Source organism: Siniperca chuatsi, linkage group LG15 (genome assembly GCF_020085105.1).
Source record: "Siniperca chuatsi isolate FFG_IHB_CAS linkage group LG15, ASM2008510v1, whole genome shotgun sequence".
Lineage (NCBI taxonomy): Eukaryota > Metazoa > Chordata > Actinopteri > Centrarchiformes > Sinipercidae > Siniperca > Siniperca chuatsi.
The window spans coordinates 10,228,154-10,248,589 of NC_058056.1; the positions used below are offsets into that span (position 1 = coordinate 10,228,154).

General features: G+C 42.6%; 1 protein-coding gene across 1 annotated transcript; it reads right to left on the bottom strand.

The window, feature by feature from the left end:
* Positions 1–985: 985 nt before the first annotated feature.
* clic4 (chloride intracellular channel 4) lies at positions 986–20,151 on the bottom strand. Its single transcript, XM_044167933.1, has 6 exons — positions 19,717–20,151; positions 8,178–8,287; positions 5,997–6,122; positions 5,286–5,392; positions 4,023–4,204; positions 986–2,911 (listed from the first exon to the last, which is right to left on the bottom strand). The coding sequence occupies exons 1-6, from the start codon at positions 19,783–19,785 to the stop codon at positions 2,747–2,749; spliced, it is 759 nt and encodes a 252-aa protein (XP_044023868.1). The 5' UTR covers positions 19,786–20,151; the 3' UTR covers positions 986–2,746.
* Between the last annotated feature and the right edge of the window lie 285 nt (positions 20,152–20,436).

Genomic DNA, 20,436 nt, shown 5'->3' on the forward strand with positions numbered 1-20,436 from the left:
GTGTCTTCAGGAGGAGGTGGAGCCCACAGTGGGTGGACACCCACATGAGACATTTCTTGGCAACGGAGAGCTGTAAACAAACATGCTTTGGCCCAGGGTTTCCCAAACATTTCTGTATTTCTGTATCAGTGACCTCCCTCCTGATAGATTAACGATAGAGTGTGAAGCAAGAAACCCAATATGAGATATTTTTAATACTGATCATACAATACAGGAATTTTAAAGTTTCCCCAAAACATCCCCTGCATTCATTTCCCCATTGATTTTACCTTTGAAGAGTGAAATAATAGTGAAAAATTCCTCTTTTTCTGTTTGCTGAGGACCTCATGGAGGCCCCTCCAGGTCCCAATAATGGCTGACTAGGACACTAGAAACAGAGCCATCGTTAAGTCAAGATGTCTGCTGTGAAAAAGGCCTAATGAGGTGTTCAGTGGAGGTCAATCAATCAGGTCAGATTTTAGTCCAAATAAGTATTGTGCCATCAGTGTCAGTCCAAAGATGAGAGCCTTTAAAATAACTGAAGAAGTTTGACAAAAACTTCTCAACTCAGTGTCCAACTTACTCTTGTGGTCTTCCTCAGGTGATGTAATCAGTCCTTTGTCATCTCCACGACAACTGCTAAGGGCCACAAGATGTGGTTAAAAGTTTTGGAAACAAGTAGTTGGACCTAGTTGGACCTAATATTGAGAATTTTGTTTTTGTCAAACTGGTCAAGAAAGAACCTTCAAGCTTAACTGTAAAGTTAAAGACTACAGATAAAAGGCTGGATAACAGGTCCATTTTATAATCAGCTGGGCTGTTTATGCAATAAAGCCGGTTTGAGCCACTGGAACTGAGTGGTGTGGGATATTGGTATGGGCCATGACCAGTAATCTAAAAACATGTAAGCAGGAACTAGAATTGAGGGCCAAAGGCAACCCAATATCTTATTGTACACATGTCTTGTCATTTACTATAACACTGAAGGTTTATACAAAAACACAAGTCAGAATGCCATTAAGTTTATTTAAATTCAGTCAATATTGTTAAAAAAAAAAAAAAAAAAAAAAAAGCCATGACATAGCTTGGATATTTTCTTACAACATCACACTCATGTTGTAATGAAATGATCTCTGAAAAACCTTCCTGCAAAACATCCGCAGAGAGAAAACAAGTAAGGCAGAGAGGAGATGGTTTATCTAGAATTAAAGTCAAAGCAGGCGAGAAATGGCCCATTTTCCTCAAAATTCTGATGAAATGTATAAAATTTACACATTGAATTCTGAGCAATCAAAACAAATATTTACAATTCTTTTTATCAAATTCGTTTCATAACAAATGTCTGAAAAACATGGCAAACGGGAGAAAACAAAAACAGGTTTCGCTTTATCTGCATTAAAGCACTTTTGGATCTAACTGTATCATAACATACATTCACTACCTTAGACGTCAATCTATATACTGAAGAGAAAGTGACATTCGACCAGGTATTCATTTCATTGCTACTCTCCTCGTTTCGTTTTGTCATAAATATCTTTAGTGTTGCCTTTCCTGGTGCCTGACTGCACATTAGTGTCCTTCATTCTGTCTGCCATGGAGAAGGAAACACAGAGTGTGCTTTCTTTTTCTTTTGACTTCATTATCTTACATAGCCGGAGTCATCCTATCCACAGTGAAACCAGAATAATGTGCCCCTTTTTGGTCCGCCATGTGTAATCCAAACTACAGCTACAGTCAGCACTGCCAAAGTGAAGACTTTTCCTTCATGCTTCATAAGAGAAGAGTCTGTTCAGTGTGTCAGTGTCTAAACATTTTATATGGCAATGTGGTGATTAACAAAAGGCCAGTCTAGACACCTACACATCTGTAAGCTACATATGATTGGATATTACTTTGACCTCAGGTTAGATTTTTCCTGAGTTGTTACTTCTGCAGCCGGTACAGGAAAGTCCCTACAATTCTACTGAGCTGAGCTACAAGAATTTGAGGCATTGAGGAAATCAGAGCATGGATACCAGGTAGCTTTACCTGCAGTTACAATTATTTTGATTCATTTTAAAAACAGCTCAACATTAAAATAAAGCACTTGATATGTCAACCACTCAGGTTTGGATTAGCTTCAGCTTCTACTTAAATTGGTCATATACTTGAGCCAAAAACACTGAAGCGTCAACACTGTTTACAATGCCTCCTAATAAGCCAAAAGACAGGGACAAAAACTTCTTCTCAGTGTTCATATTATAGCAATCCTAGAAAGAGCTATTTCAGTATTAAACAGACAACAGAAAATTAACGACAGCTTGTGGCCTCTCCCCTGCATGCAGAGAGAAGGTCAGCTTGAAGGTCACTTATCAGGGAGTGTGTTTGACGAGGCTCCCAACATTGATAAGCGCTGATACACATGTCTGGCTGCTTCTCTGACGCCTCGCCATCTCACATCATTCATCAGCAAATGAAAAACAAAAGCAATTAATGATGAAAGATGGAACAATGGTGACCTTTGCTGAATCAACTAAAGAGGTCTTCATAAAAAGTCGGAGACATTTGGAGGGTGGGGGGATGGTCGAGAAGGGTTCATGCATTGGGGTTCGCTCTAGATGAGGAGAGAAGGAAAAGAAGTCCAGAGTTTTTTGTTTTTTTTTTCTTCTTTCTCGTGCATGAGCACATCAGTCCTGGTGCTGGGGAGGGGAAGGTGTAGGGGTGTGTGGAGGGGGAGGTTACGGGGTGATGGATGGGGTGGGGTGGGGGGGGGGGGGAACAGAAGAGCTTATTTGACCAGCCTCTTGGCTACGTCTCCGTAGGCGATCTCGATCTCCTTGTCACTGGGGCAGGTGTTGGTGAACTCTTCGCGTGTGTAGGCGTTGTTCAGGTACTTCCAGATGGCAGTCATCTCTTTGGGGATGTCAAAGCCTCTGTACTTCTTGGCCACCACCTGGAGGAAGGTATCAGATGTTATAGATCTCACCAACTGAGCTACAAATTCTTTCATAAACTCAACAGCACCAGCAAAATAGATCCTGTATTCAATCTTTGTGAAGCACTGTGATGCAGTTTATAGTGTAATTCTCTTCGAATCTGACAAAGAGTCATCTGTCAAGAAATTACACACAGGAATTTAGAAAATGTGGCACCTTAACTAATAACAGGACAGTAATTTCTAACAATGACAAAAATAAATCAATACCTTGCCTTTAAAAATCGGTATAGTGTTAATTTCTTGATCTCAGTATTTGTGGCCATTGATAGAGACTTTGAGAATGACTGCGATTAAGGCTGAAGAAATAGACTTGACAAGAATAGGTAAAATAGTCTAAAAAGGTGCTTTTTATTTATATAAACCGATTAATGGAGAAAGCAGTTATCTGAGATTAACAAACCCTACAGAGTTGCAACAACAGAAAATGTGGCTCATGGAAAAAGTGTTTTAATTTATAGAAACATAAGCACCCACAATGTGATTGGCATGAGTGTGAGGATAGTTTTAATTTCAAACAGTGGCAAATTTTGAAAGGCCCTACATACCCACTGTGTACTCACACAGGTGTTTTTACTTATTTCGCCTTATTAAACTCCTTCTTGGAAGCATGTGTATGTGTAAAGACTTAGCATGATTGACTCCCTGACCCTCCTATTAGTTTTGTTGCAGCTGTTTGGGTGGGATAAGTTACACCTTCTTATTGGTTCATGAACTTTGGTGACCTCATTTAACGCTTCTGAAGGCCCTGCACACCCACACGCGGGTTTCCCCCCCCCACTTTGGCTAATTAGCCCACTGCTCGGGTTGACGTTGGGTGGAGCTATGCTGGGAATTACGTCACCTATTCTTAATGTACCAATAGTCGAAGTTTGTTCCACACAGATAGGTGCAACAGGATGATGAAGGAGATTTCTGTCAAGTACAGTCTGAACGCTCCCACACAGTCCTGAGAAGAAGTCTAATTAGCTAAATTAAGTGAAAACACCTGTGGGGGTGTTCCACAGGTATAACACCATTACCACAGTTGACAATGATTCAGCATTGTTCAATAAACTCCTTTACCCACCTTGACTATATGCAGCTTGGGCAGCAGGTTACAGTCAGCCAAGGTCATTTCATCACCATCCAAGAAGTTGCGGTTGGAGACCTTGATGTCCTCCATGCTGTTGTGGTCGATCTCATCAGGCAGTGGTGAGTGAAGATACTCATCCAGCTTCTGCAGTGTCTTCAGAAGCCCGCGCTCCAGACCTGCAAAAGGGACGCAAGAGCTATTATAAAAAAAACAGCAAAAACTGTTTTGCTCACACTGAACATATAATCTACTTGTCATGGCTTTTCCTGAGGCCTCCTACTACAGCTGCTACACCCATATGCTGATCAACCACATGGGGGCAGCATTTCATCAAGAGACAAACCCTTGCCTACATGGACATTGTGCACATTATCAATACAGGAAAACAGACATATCATGAACACCTGTACAGTCTAACACAATCTATTACAATAGCAGTGTAATCCAATGGCCTGCTGCTCTAACAAATACCATCTTTGAGAAGCTGATTACCCACCACACATTTCAACGGATTGCATTTGATTGCACAGGTGTTCGAATATGTCCTCACCCTACATCCATCCATAGATTATTCATTAACAATGCTATTGTTGGAAAATATGACATTAATGTTTGATTCAGTAGTTCAACAGTAGACTCGGCCTGCTACTTTGGAGAGCACTTATCATTGAACCATGGGATTCAGCCTTAAACTCTGTTGACACAGCCTTGGCTTTCACATCCAGCTCACCATGGTTCAATATTTTCCCAGGGTGGAGAACAGCCAACTAAAACATGATACAAAATCTTGGTTTTTTGTGAATACCATAAACATCCTCCTGGTGAAACAATTCCACAAATAGTTACACCCAGGATCCAACAGAATCTATGAGACAATAGACTACATCTTTTTTCATATTAGTCCAATAGCCTTATCTGTTAGTTTGTGATATGACTTCTCTCTTACAGCAGGGTCTGGGATGCATAAATCAAAAACAGGAAGGATGGCATTGTGAGCACTGGTTCATTCTCTGATAGCTGCTCTGTGGCTTTCCAGAGAGCTCCACCAGGTGAGACAGGGAGCACGAGGACAAGAGGAGGCAGCAGAACAAAAGCTCTGTGTTCCTGCGTGAGGCTGTAATCCACCAATCAGGGCAGGGCTACCAATGTCACCTAGCAACCAGAGAACTCTCCCCACACAATTGGAAGGTTTCTGAATCTCTGCTCTTAACAAGTGTACCCAATCGCGTGTGTGAAAGACAAATACAGGTCACTTACCCTCATTTGCATCTGGTTTTGAGTTCTTAATGTATGCTGAAAACTTGGCGAAGATGTCCATACCAGCTGTGTTTGACTCGGGGTGTCTTGCACCAAGCTTGATGTACCTGCACACATACAAGTAAACACACACGTGTATGAAGAGGTTAAAGGATAATTCTGGTGATACTCTGTAAGCAAACCAAAACCAACAATGGACTGAGTATTGTCTAAACAGCCAAACCCTGATAAAGTGATTTCTCTGTGCCATAGACATCCACTGTCGTCCAAAATATTTACTTAATACTATTTACTCCTGTTGCGTAATATTTGCTTAAAACTACAGTGTCCAGCTGCTTTAGGCTAATTATTTAGCTTTTAAAATTGAAAGTATATATTTGTGACCCATTTTTGAAAATTTATGTCTTTAGTAGGAACAAATGGGCTTAGGGTTAAGAGCCACAGACAGGCTGAGGAAGTCAGACAGTACTGAGAGACGGACTGACACATTTTTAGTTTTGGTCTTTTTATGGGATTTGTTGACAATGAGGAACAATATAAAAAAATATTGTAAGCCTTATCTTTTAAGTAAAACATTTTGCTCATAACCTCTACCCCTCATTACATGCTAACAGAGTATTTAAAAGCTAACAGTGTGCTAATGACAGCAGTGCAGTGCGTTCAGGGTTTAGGTGTGTCTAAGTATTGCCACAAGGGTGAGAAAGCACTCACTTGGGTGGGCAGAGGACATCTTCAAGGAACTCCTCGATCTTGTTGACGTCAGTTTTGACCTCGCCGTTGAAGGTGATGAAGGGCGGGTGTGTGCCCGGGGCCAGGTTCTGGAGGTCTGCAGGCTTCCTGGAAGAGAAGTGGAGCAACTTTAGTGGATTGAAGCAAACAGAACCAAGCCATGCATCCAATTAAAACGTTTTTATAATGCATGTTTGTGGATCTAACAAGTAGCTATATATAAAAGAGATGAAAGTACTGTAAATGAGACACAAGATTCATAATTGGTCTGATGTTTCCTGGTTAAAACACATGAATACAATGTACAGAATATACTGTATATTCACTATATATGTATTTCAAGAAAGTCCAAGCAACTTAGGGTGCTGTTGCTCTTTGACAGCCTGCTACACTTTAAGCCACATTTTTTAAGAGCCCTCCAGCCCTCCTCCCACTGTCTTTAGCTGTATGTGTGTGTTGGTCTGTCTCCATGAGACTTTGTGGGTCCCTTTCTCTCTGCGGCCTTGAAACCAGCACATTTTGTACCAGATGTCTCTGGCGGGCAGATGACACTGACGCACATAAACAAAAATGAGCATGTGTTGAATGAGTAGTGTGAACACAAGTGACTTGTGAAATCCACAGAAACCAGGCGCTTAAATCCCTTCAGTATGAATACAATATAAGCAGCAACTGTTAGAGCCTAATAGATTGGTGTAAGTCAGCAGACAGTGTGAATCCTCTTTGATCTAATATAACTATAACTAGCAACACCACTTATCCATATGGACTCCTAAATGGTCCAGGGTTGTTGTTTTTTTTGTATGACAAAGTTTGTAATGGTGGCTGAGTTTTGGGACAAGCCATCTGAGGGCACAAAAAACAGGAAATGACTTCAACTCACCCAGTGATATCACTGAGGAGTGGGTAACAATCTGCCTTAAGAATCACAAGCTTTCATCACAGAAACAATTATTAACACGATAGCCTTGACCCAAGAGAAGCTGTAAACTCAGGGAGGATAAAACATTTCGACTTATGGCAGTGACATGTGACATTCATGTCCTTCAGGCGTAACATGCACCGTCTTTAAATACTACAGTAAAGGAGCCATAAATATGGCAAACATGCGCCTTCTTGTGCAATACAGTCGTCACTTGTTGCTCTAGAAAGACAAAAAAATAAAAGATCCAAGTAGTCACTCCAGCTGAACAAAGAGTTGTTTGAGGACTGGGGGGTAAACAGACACTGCTAAGTAGGCGGACATCCTCTATTGCCTTTTACAGGATATCAGCGAGCTCTGTTTTTGTTACACGCCCTCTGCCAGGGAAAATATATGCAAATATACCCAGAAGTTATACACTCATTTTGAAAATTCCGGCATGCGGAAAACCAAATGACTAGTCAAATGGACACTGCTTTCCACCTTTGTGTTTTATCAGCAAGCAGTCATCTCCATGTCCCAGATGAGGAGATGCCCGGTGAAGAGCCTGCTGCCATATGGATGAACCATGCTTTGGAACAAAACGTCAGAAACCTTGAATCTCTGAGTCAAGCACGCATGACGAAGAAAGACCATATAAACAGACATCCATCTGACCATGCCTGAAAATAATCTGGCACTTGCCTGTCCTGCCTTAGCAAGTGGAAAAAACATTTAGGGAGCATTTAGATGAATCATACACATAGAAACGGTGGGTTTGGTAAAGAGCTTCTGGTACTGGAATCCACATGTGAAACGTTTGCTTGCAGCTGGGAGGAAAAATAAAAATCGCGGTCAAAATTGCAGAGGATCACCGTTTTTGGATCCCAGTGGTGAAAAATAACATGTTGCCCACCAAAATCTAGGCAGGAAGTAAGCGGAGTGAACAACCTTAAATAGCCTCTCCAGAGTCCCTATGTTTATTTTTCTCTGATTTTCTCTGCCCTGGGAAAGGGTCATGGGAAAACCAAATAAGCAGTGGGGAAGCAGCGGGGAAGCAGCGAGCGTGTTAGAGGTAGGGCTGGATCAAAGCGTTATGGAGCCACTAAGGCCTTTGTGGAAACGCCCAGAAAAGCTGTAGTAGGTTATCAAGGAAGAAAAAGAGAGGGATATCTTTTTTATCCTGGTTTAACAGCCAATGAAAGGAGGACAAGCGGCTGAAGAGGAAAGAGAGGAGGATGGGGAATGTGAGTAGGACTCACCTCTTGAGGTCCACTGTGGTGACATTGAAGACGACTCCTTTAAGCCACAGGATCATGAAGAGCCTCTGGGAGAAGGGGCAGTTCCCAATGCTCTCTCCATCACTCCCCGCCTTAAATAAACAGACAGATAGCAAGTTAGAATAGGAGTAGCTTAACTATCAGCAATATGTTGCAAGTACAATTCCTGAAGACCGAGTACACAAACGATGGCACCTGTTTCTATCTAATAGAGACCATTAAGAACAGGGTGGAAACGTCCCAGATTTAAGCATAAAACACAAGCTAGCAGACAAAGATCTTAAAAACATCTGTAACAGGTTTCTACCACTGAAACTTTGCATACAGCTCAGAGCAAAACGGAAAAAAGGTCCCGACAATCTAGATAGAGATCACATCTCTGTTGCACAACCTTTACGGCCCAGGGCGTTTTCCTGCACTCACCCAGAGAGGGCCCATTTCAGACAATGACTCTTTCATACACATTACAGGTTGCCCTTGAAAAAGACTTAAGTAGGAGAGAAAGAGTGGAGAGCCGACCCCCTTGACTTAAATGCTTCAGCACACTTCCCCTCCATTAATCTGCAGAACTACTGTCTAAGAGTAAGCTGAAACTTCTGGAGTGATTAAGACTGGGACAGCCTCTTGTTTCCTCTTTTGCTAGACTGCACAAACAAGACTGAGCAGTGGCGGCGGGAATGGGATCAATGGAAGTGGCGTGTGTCCTCCCAAATGAATGACGAATGCCCTGAAAACAGGACTGAGTTTTGAGATTTCAAACATTAAAAAACACAACATGGACTGTACATGTTGTGTTTTTAAGTTGAAGTACTGACAGAACAGTCCGATGGCTCCATGGAAGAGGAGATAAAGTAACAATAACAGTGATTTCTGCCTCCCTATCACACACACACACAGCAGTAAACAGAATGGCTATGGGAGGGGCTGCAAACTGTCAGAGATATCTCCTATCTTCCCAACAACCATCCATCTCTTTGTCATCTCTCCTTTCTTTCTCTAAATCATCCTTCACTTTGCTCGACTCAGAGCCATCTATGGAGTGATGAGGGTCTAGCAGAGGACAAATATGGTTTGGATTTTACATCAGAAGGCAGAATAAGCATTTCATTTGATTAACTGAGCTTTGCACAGTATCTTAATGAAATCGCACAGTGATGTGCTCCAGGAAAACCTATTTCATTTCTAGTTAAACCACGTAATGGCAAAATGGAGAGCCATCACTGTGAAACTGAAATCAGATATTGTTCTCATTTTCTCCTATTCATTCATGGTGCATTGACAAAAAATGTAATCTTCATTTTACTTCTTAAATACACCACCAGACATATATTACAACCTTTATCATAGACTTGGTGAAGAGCGACGTTGCTCTGTGGATACCAAGCCTGTTGAGGCCATTCTCACAAGGACAAGCATGGAGGTCATTCACATATCTGCACTCTGGAATGCACCTCTTCATTCAGCGCATTAGTGTAGCAGAGCCTCTGTGAAACGGCTGAATATCATTTTGTTTTTGTCTGCCTCGCGTGTCGTCAGTCACTCCTCATTCCCCATTCACTGCCGTTCTCGCCTCTGCATCCGTCCTGCAGAGGTGACATGCAAAGCGTGACTGTGTGTGTAATGCAAAAGACGTACACAAATCAACTGGATTTTCACCTAAATACTGTTAAGTAAGTTGCCGACAGATTTGCAAAGAGTGCTGAATAAAAATACGATTCAAATAAATTTTAAGTATTTTAAGTATCGCAGACGCAGGTTCTGAACTGTTTTCAATAGTGGACTTTGTTCTGGAGTGTTCAGTCAGTCCAACAGCTCCTTGCTGGTGCATACAGGCTGGCTGCTGTTGTCCTCTGTGTGACGCCCAGTGGGATGGCTCTGTTTGATCTGCCTGCTGGCTCCCATTGTACTGCTCCCATTTTCTACCCCCCCCCCACCCGAATTCAATATCTGAAAAGCCTGGATTAGATCACTGCCTTTGTTCAGCAAATGAAAGTCCTCTTTTCACCTTACATGATTCAATTCTAAAATAAAGCTTTAGCTATGAAGTGTTGGGGTATCGTGGTTCATGGCCATCCCTAGACTAGACTGGCATTAGTCGATCATTGAGGGGATCAGAAAGACATCAGTGGGATGATTACTCCATTTTCCCCACAGCGCTACACCTACAGAGAACCATTCAGTTCTGGATCAAGGGTGGCAATGCAGCACAGCAACTGTTCCCATGGCGATGGCCAGACACACATGACATGGAAAGCAGAGCACACAGCGTGGAGGGGATTACCAAACCACAGTAAACCGTCTGAAGTGAGCTCTCATTCTAGAGGGACAAAAATGCAAACCCCACGACGCAATGAGATTTGTAAATCAAAAGATGTTTACTGTACTTCAACACAATGAGCTGCTTTTAAGATGAATTCATCGAAGTTCTGTGTCTCAAGTGGCCAAGAAGAAGGTCACAACAGCTGAGAAAGGCATTTCACACTTGCTTTTCTCATGGCAGTGCACCTACCCTCTGGAGTCTGCAGCAGAGCAGACTGCAGCTCTCTGCCAAAGACACTGACAGCAGGGAACTGCAGCAGAGAGACAGACAGACAGCTAGAGAGAGAGATATTACAGGAAATAGATAGGGAATTAGGGATCATAGGTAGTGCTAATGGGCACGAAGGAGAACAGGCTGTAATAGATGCTTTAAGTGAGAGGAAGAGGAGAGATAGCAAGTTTCAGAGGCTGTGTGCTGTTTGGCACGCTGCTTGATTCTTCCTCCTCCTCTTCCCCCTTTATACCTCTCCCCTTATCCTGGGCCCCTCAGTCAAGTCAGAGGGGGTTGGGCATTTGGGGAGGAGGGAGAAACTATTTCAGAAATGTCCTGTTACTCCCGCCGAAGAGGGTGCGTTGTTTAGTTTACGTGACGATGCTGGTGGAGCTGCATTTCCGCTGCCTGTGACATTTAACTGCTGTGCTGTTAAGGAACGGCTACCCTATGTGACGTGGTCTTCAGCAATAATTGTGCTTCAAAGTAGCAGCTTAGAGAATGACCTTAGTGGATTGATGAAAATTAGAAATTAAAACTAGATGATTTGTATATAAAGCCTATGGCCCAAAACAAAAAAGTTTGAAGAGGTTTAGGACACTCCTCCAAACATTGTCCCTCTCCACCCTAGTAACACTTTCCAGAGTGCCACTATTATAGTGTGACATTCAGAAAAGGGCTTCCTGGAGAACCTTCTATACAGCAACATCACAAAGCGCTTTTTGTTTGTAGAGTTTTAGGCACGTCACCAGTTAGCAAGGGGGGGGGGAACAAAAAAACAAACAAAAAAAACCAAACACCCCTATAAAACACACAAGTGAGGCAAGAAATTATTTCGAACGGGCCCTTATAAGGCAAGGCACATCAGTTGAAAAATTTTCCACGAAGTAAACCAGCGATTCGATTCCAAATACAAGCAGCATTTACAGGAACACTTAGCAGTGCCTAGTGTGCCTGCCATTTTGCCTCCTGTTTCAAAAATTACTCACATCTTGCAGACGGTTACACCATCTTTCACAGAGATTCGAACAGAGATTTCCCCTGATGTGAGACGGCTGTAATAACGCCTAGGCCACAGACGCAGCAACAGCTGACTACTGCTACTCTCAAGCTTTATTTAGGCTCAATGGATGGACCGTGAGTCAACAGATGCCCGTTTATTTAATGCCAAACACACACAGATGCCCATTGGAGGGTGTGAGTCATGTCATGCTGTGAGTCGGATGTTACTTAGGAGTCTGCGTCCAGGACAGCGTGGCCCCGCAATGAGTACAATGAGGCCTCAGTCAGCAACGGGGGCCAGCGGTGTGTTTAAAACACTTTTTCTTCTCAAACACACACACACACACACACACACACACACAGTGAGGTCATAACTCATTATCACTTCCCTATCCTCATGATGCCACTGATGTAAGGACCAACTTATGCACTTGAAGGTATGTACACTTTTAACAGGCAAGAGGTCCAGTCCTATAGCATTTTATGAGCAGGCACATAAAACGCCAAAGCTGTTCAGCTCAACCTCTTCTGCTTTTATTCTCCCACTTTCTCAGTTATTTACTGATATTTCTACTAATCTAAAGCATTTATGTTTTAGAGCTCTCAACACTCTTTAAGACACAAGTTTCCTTTTTCTAGACTGGTGATGTGAGATCACAGTTACAGTAGTCAGCATTCAAGGCCAATGGATCCTGTTAAGGCTGGGCACGGTCCTCCCAGTCTCTGCTCACAGCCTAATTTTAGTAACATGCCTTCCCCTCCCCAACACACTTCATATTCTAAATTGGGTGGGCTGCTCAGCAAGTTCAAGCCACACTTTGACCGAATAAGGAACTGACGATGTAACAAGCGCTGCAGCTTTCCTCCTCCTGCTCTGACACACAGCAGGAATGTCCGTTTGAGAGTGGGCAGCCATGGTAATGTCATGGCAACGCCTCTCCCTGTTTGCTGGACAAGTATGCAGGCAGGGCTGGGGTTAGGACTGTGACTGAAGAGTTGAACCCAAAGCTAAGTTACTCAGCCCACAGTGGGTTTAGTCAACTTTGCAGAACTGAAACAGGGAATAAGTTAGGTTCGTGACCCATATACTCTTTGTCATATGTCCTGCTCCAAAGCCTGGTCAGATGTCAAGGCCAGCTACAGAACAGCAGCCTTACACCTAGAATGATTTGCCTTGCTCAAGGGCATGTCAGTAGGGTAGATACCTGCCAAGACAGAAGAACCCAGGTCGTCAGCATGAATTACAGATTGTCTGAGCAAAACACTGAAGGCCACTAACAATATTTTTAGATTCAAACTGCAGATGTATTTTCAGCATTTACATGCCTGAACAAACAAGACAAGTATTCAGATTGTCAGGCTTCAGGAAAAAGCAACCAGGCTAAAGACGAGCTGTCTGAATAGGGCTGAATATAGAGCTGAAACAAATAGTTGATTAAAATCGATCGAAAATAAAATAATTGTTAACTATTCTGATAATCAAATCACTTGTTCTTCAAGCAAAAATGCCATCCATTCTCTGGTTGCTACGGCTTCTCGATTGCGAGGGTTTGCTGTCCTATGTCAGTGAAGATCAAACCTGGAGGGCGAGACCCCTCCAACAGATCACAGAATAAATCTGAGGGGTTCACGAGATACTCACTGGAATAGAAAAGAGAATATTGTGCGACAAAATTTGTAATTCTTGTCTCCAATCGAACTTTTTTTTTGGTGAAATATGTGACAGTTTTACCTCCTTGGGTAAATGAAACAAGAAGTTTAGAGGTCAAAACTTAATATCTTTGGACTGCTGGGACAAAACAAGAGATTTGATGACATCATCTTGGGCTTTTTCTGACATTTTATAGACCAAGCGATTTATTGATTAATTGGGAAAATAATCAGCAGATTAATAGATAATGATAATAGTTAATTGCAGCCCTACCTGGGTATCATTTGATTTTTTTTTATTTTACACTAGTGCCAATATGATTGTTGACAGTTTCAGTACCGATACAAACAAGACTTTTTTTTCCCCCGATACCTTGCTTTGAGGAATACACTGCCCCCATCTAATACCACCTTTGGGTAACAGTTTTCAATAGTCAGTGTGAGGAGAAGAGTAGAAGGGAAGAATTTGGCCATCACCAAAAAGATATTGAGGTTTGGCCCCATGTCTGAATGACTAGGGCTGGACTGGGTGGGTAATGAGAGCCCTGGAGTCTGACCACGGACAGAGAGGTGAGTGTGCAGAAGAGTCAGATCCCGCTGCAACGCCATCACATCCTTGGTGTGGCTCTGACTCAGGCTGACATCACTCAGTGGAAACCTCAAGACTTCCAGTCAGACACAGGCTTACTGTGCTGATGCACATGAGCGCTGTCTAAAAACCACCAGTTTCTGTGGAAAGTTGGGGACTGAAGTCTAAAACAGGCTTACTGCACAACCATGCTACAGCAGTGATGTAAGCCAAGTCAATAATGTTTTAACTGCTGTTATTTACCCTCAGCATGGAAGAGATAAGACAAACAGCCAGTTCAGGTTTCTAGAGGCACAGCACGGGTGTTTGGTGATGAGTAATACAGATCCAAAATGACGGAAAAACAAACAGACAGCCATGTGGGAGACCAGCACAAACCAACAATCACCCTCGCTCTGACTGTTGTTTCAAGTGTCTAACACAAACAACCAGCTGCATACTGAAGTCGGCACCAGCTCCAACTCTACCCACTTAGAAATTCATAGACCCCAGGCTGACAACTGGGGCAGACTCATGCTTCAACACACCCGCATACACAAAACCCATACTTTTTTCAACCTCCCTGTTTTTCCTCACATCTGCATGGGAAATAATATGGAAAACTGGCATCCACTAGTCTATCAAAAAAGTATCCAAAACTTCAAAAATCATATTTCTCTGTACAGAGCTGAAATCATTCATTTTCAACCTAAATGAACCCTGCAGCAATTCCTTCAGGACAAATGTCTAGACAGCTGTAAATCCACCCTTTGGCACCAACACAATGCCAGCATGCTATTACCACCATGCCAGATACGCATGGCAGCAAAAGCCTGCACCATGGCCACACAAACACTGGCCTCATCAGTAATTCTGAGCAGACAGTCAGTCTCGCTCTCTGGCCACTCGCCGGTTGTGTCCACTCTGACCTGCAATTGAGTTGCCTTTCAGTACCAGTCTGAGACATGCTGCCTGGCTTTTCAGTTTTCACGTCATAAAAATCAAACACGCAAAACACTCAAGGAACAGCTCACACACACACGCCTTTAAGTTTGCATGAGTGTAGACTGTATATTTATGTATCATATTATCACATGTGATAATATGAAGTGGCATATCATACCAGTACTGAAATATTTCACTTGGAATTTATGCTGTAGGTGAAATAGTCACAATGTTAATACAGTAGCCTAAAAGATGCAGTTGAATTATTATTTTCAACCATAATCATAAAATAAATCATCAATTTAAGCCTTTTCTGAGTAGCCGTGATCGGGATGTTAACAGGTGAAGTGCTCCGTTAGTCCTCTTCTGCCAGGGTTTCACAAAGAAAGCCTAGATGTATATTTGGGACACTTTGATACACTGTGCACCTTGATGCAGTGATGATGAGTTAAATAAGATGCCCCTATCATCCTATCCGCCATGTTCAGGTTCTACACTTTGAGTTATATGCACTTCAGTAGGCTCTGCTATGAAGAACACAGCACGTGAAACACAAGCAGACTGGATCTTGTTGAGACTGACTGAGTTATGTGTGTAGCAGGCAGGGCAGATTTCTCCTCATTTAAGGGGTCAAACGCCTTTTCTGACAGTGAAGATGATGTGTTAGAGAGGCAGAGGCTCGTTTTCCCTCTGTATCCTGATCTGGTAGGGTATACTTGCTGCAGTAACCTGTACAGCCCTATTAGTTAAAAAGTAAAACACACCAATCTGTGAACTAACAAGACTCTGTTAGGATCAAATCTTCAAAGTCTCATATCCGTGTTATTCTAGGGTGGCCTCACGTCCTGTTCTTGACCTCATAGGAGAAATACCTCATTAGTTTGCTTCCTGGTCGGGCAGCACAAATGAGATAAGCTCTTCCTCCGCTAACAGGTTGCTAAGCACAACTTGATTTTATACATCACATTTTTTATTCACACACAACCAGGAAAGATCCGGTCTATATTCTACTGACAAGAACTGATGAAATAGACTTCTGAATATGCTGTCCCATAAAAATGCAAAGATTGATCGGAGAGAGCCCCTCTTCAAATTACTGTAATAACACACTGCCAGATCGATGAGGCCAGTGTCCAGAGTCAGTCAACCAGTAACAATGAAGAAGCAGTGACAGGCCAGGTGCTGCAAAAGCAAATTCACAGTGCAGAAACAACAGCTCACAGCAACAGCACAGCACTTTACAACAGTAACAAGCCATTAATTATTGTCCCCTAACTCGTGATGCTGACTGCAGCATTGCTATATGCTTGGGAAACATAAACTGCTCTATTGATTTTCCTGTAAAAAAAGTACTGTGCAGTACTCATTTGCCTAGAATACCACCCAAGGGGGAGTGGAATGGTTTATTTTAAGCTGAAAAGCAACATGCAAACAATAAGCAAATTATGCCTGAAATCCAGGCAGGTTAGCGTCTTGGTATTATTACCCAAGGTTTACTGTTGGGTCAACTGTGCAATATATATATATATATATATATATATATATATATATATATATATATATATATATATATATATATATATATATATATATATATATATATATATATATATATATATATAAATAAACACAGTAGCTGCTGAAAAAGACAATGTATTTCCATAATACAGCACATCACAAGGCATGAGTCTGATTGTCACATGTTGCAACTGATAGCACAATATGAGCAGCACGAGCAGCTCTTCCCAAGGCCTGTTGAATAAAAAGAAGTCATATCTACTAAGAGTTTATGGTGCGACACGTGAACTATGACATTTTTTCTTATGTCGGAGGAAGAGAGAGAGCCTTAAATCTGAGTGGGCATTGTGATGTGTGTTGCTGAGCATTAATTCCTTCTACAGAGTGCTCCGACAATGTAGACCCTGATCGTCCCTACAGAAGTGCTGCTTTGTTAGGACCTCTCTCTGGCATGTTGCAGCCTTCCATCTCCACGGTTCCCATGGGATTGTCCTGAAGGACGTACACAAAACACAGACAGGCTCTTATGCCATCCAGACTTAAAAGCACTTCTCCACCATGTTTACTGGCTCTGCTGTCACTGCTGGCAGGAGAATGGAAGTCTGGAGGCAGCATAAGGCTTTGCAACCAGCAGTGTGACCTTGGCACCCTTTGCAGCCAAGAGACGCATACACAAGTAGAGATAAAGCCTGTCTGTTTCTCTTGACTCATCTATATTCTGTTCACTATAATACAGTCAGGTCATACGCTGGTGATTCGCTAGCATGCCTGAATTAATTCAAAGCAGCTTTGTAAAGCTGTGAAAAACTGAATGAAAACATAAGCAACGAAATATAACAATAAGTCTACATTATTACATGCAGCTGCACTTTTTCATCCTTTTTGGCTTCATGTCAAAGTAATCCATTTGTCACAGCCTATAAATACATCAGATTTAGGGTTTCAAATTACCACTTTAGCCATGTGATGTGTGAAAGTGCCAAGTGAAACAGACATGAGTGGATGCTGGGAAATCACCCTCTACAGCACACCAGCACAGACTACTACTGATGTGTGCGAAACAATATCTAATCTGCTGTACTGTGATGAGGTCAAGGGTTGATCCTCCCTCTTACAAAGTCGTTATATCATGCTCATTTGCAACTGAGAGCAATATTACCCGACAATGCGAAGTTTCACTTCCACGCCCTCAAAGATGAGCACAATGTAAAGTGTTCCCATAGCAATGGGATGACTGTTGCTGTAAACACTGTAGGTGGAAAAACACAAGATCATCAAAATCTCTCTAAACTGGGACAGTCAGCTACTTTTAATGGGTAAACAGTGTTGTCACAGTGGCAACTCATGGTCTAGGAGCATAATTAGTCAGCTTTGATATGTGGCAGTGCCCTACCAGATCTGACACTGCTGTGTGTCGAGAGCACACACAGTTCATTATCAGCTGTTCCCAGAGGCCCGGCTCGCAGCAGCGTGCCTATGGCAACCTACATGCCTGCCATTGTCTCCCACGACTGTGTTTAACATAGCACAGTAAGAGCATCGGCATCAATAATAGATGCGGACATGTCAGACACCGGTACATAACACAGAGCCATGCAAGGGCGATAGAGACGAATCTCACACACGGACAAGAGAATTGAGAAAACACAATGGGAGAAACGTCTGTGCACAACAGGCCACGCAGTCCAAGGAGGGAGGGGCTGAGAGGGAAGAGTTGGCCACATGTGTAAACCTTCCAGGCCTGGGGATGATGTAACCTCTCCTGTAAGCTGTGAGAGGGAGTTAAGAAATGGTGCTGGCCAGTTCGTTTCCATCTATTCTGCCTCTACACCGAGAGGCCTGCTGCTCAGCCTCAATGCCTCACTACAAAAGCTTCTCTTTACAGAGTCAACAGGAACAATACAAGCAGGACAGAGGTTGTTTGTATTTACTGAATCTGGAAAACTGAAAGACTGATAGAAGTCAACCTAATTCACAACTACTGCAACTAACGAGTACAACTTTAACAGGCCTGAGCTAACAGTATCCCAGCCCAAGACAGTGGGCAGGTACACACGATTACAAAAGCATGATTTGATTACATTTAAATAAAGCAGATTTGCAGATAATCCTCTTTTTAAATTTTGGCTTACCACAAGTAATTACTCTCATATGTAGCATTTACCAGTGTTTATTCCCCCCAAGGCTGCAAACCACAATCACCATTACTATGAAGTGTTTGCTGTTCTGGTCAGTGACACGCCACTGCACAATCACCCACACCCAGGCAAGTCACAACCCCATGACTCCCTCCCATTTCCCAGTCCCCCTGTTCCAGCCCCACGCTCCCCCTTTTTCTTTCCTCTGCCATTTTCCCGCCCTGCAAAGCAGCAGGGTGAAGAAAGGAAAACAGCAATTCACAACCCTCCACCGTCACCATCTTCACTGCTGAAGGAGAGACAATTTGATGCAGGATTACAGTTTTAGGGTAGGCAGTTGTAGAGCAGATATCATAATAAAAGAATAATCTGAAGACCATCCATCAAGCTTCCTAATCTATCACCATATCACCCTTAACTGATGCCTGCAACATACAGCAGCAATAGCCCACAATTCTCTTTCATACTTTTGTTGTAAGTTATAAGTAAACTTGGATAACTGTCCATCACAACAGCACCACCAAACCAGTCTGAATTCCAGAGATTTTTGATGACAAGGTGACCCAAACTCCAAACTTAACATTCAAATGGCTGGTTTGAGTCTATTCCAGTATCCATGCATGGCTGGATAGTAAGAAGTGATGCACTCCCAACACTTTATGACGTTATGTAATTTATCAATCAACTCACAAGCATGAAAATGCAACTGCAGCAGGTGAGCAAATGTTATAGTGTTGAATCGGCTGTTATGGACCACAACTACGGAGCTTTTGTTAACGAATTAGCGCCCAGCTTTCAGCATGGCAGCCTCCTCTTGCCCCACCGTGGGGGAAATCCGCCCTGCCTGTGACACTGCAGGCTCCGCATGGCCACAGTGGCAGAGAAGGTTATGGAATTAAAACCCAAAAAATTTTGATTCATGCGACAAGTAATCTTCTTTAAACGTTTATATCAAAAGTAGAAAGCCCCGTGATGACGACGCAAACATATAGCTAGCTGAAGTGGTCTTAGCTAAACAAAAGCCTAATTTGTAGACTGAATAGGCAATATTACGTACCCTTAAGGCAGAAATAAAGCATTCATCATCACAACACACTGATTTGGGTTTAGCCAAATGTAAGTTACTCAAAATGACAAACTTCTCCCATGCGACTTGTGCTGCGGTCTTACCTTCACAAACAGCTCGATAACGGGTTCGTTATCCGCCTTTACTCCGTTCTGCGGCACCGACAGCGACATTATGGGTGCTACTTTTGAAGTTTTGCTAATAACGATGAGTTTATTCTTTCTACCACGCCCGATTTAGCTCGGTCCTCTTCTCCACCACTCTTTTTTTTCCACACTGAAGCCCAGTCGGCGCCTTTTCTCCCCAAGGAAAAACCCGGTGCTGGAAGCACAAGTCTATTTAGTAAAGCGGACAAGGAGGCAGCAGTTATCTTACAATTGTTTCAACGTTGCCGTTTAACTTGAACCTAGCTAAACTACAAAAACATCGCTGGACCGTGAGGCTCTTTATACTGGCGGAGTAATGATGATGAGGACGGGTGGGAAGAAGCAACGGGAATATTTAAAGCCGTGATGTCATCTGAAGCGCAAACATACAAAAATGTGGGAGGGTCTGAGGAGGGGAGCCTTCTTGTTGGGTGGAGGATGAGGATGCCGGAGAGCCGCTCGGCGGCTGCAGACAAATAATGCTCTCAAGTGCTCGTGGGTAGTCCAAGGACAGATATATTCTGCCTTCCGTCAAGCAATAAAAGCATTTTCAACTATATTTTCCTAGATGAAATTTCTTTATCCTTCTACTTTAATCTATGCAGTTCTTTATTTAATTGCATTTACGTGAGTACTTGTATTTTTGTCCTATTGCTCCAGTTCATTTACATACAGTGC

Bases quoted from the DNA above. Each gene is read 5' to 3' on its own strand.
- clic4 (XM_044167933.1), bottom strand. From the start codon at position 19,785: ATGTCGCTGTCGGTGCCGCAGAACGGAGTAAAGGCGGATAACGAACCC. The intron at 6,123-8,177 runs GTGAGTCCTACT...CTTCTCTTCCAG, and splicing joins ACCACAGTGGACCTCAAGAG to GAAGCCTGCAGACCTCCAGA. The intron at 5,393-5,996 runs GTGAGTGCTTTC...GTATGTGTGCAG, and splicing joins GATGTCCTCTGCCCACCCAA to GTACATCAAGCTTGGTGCAA.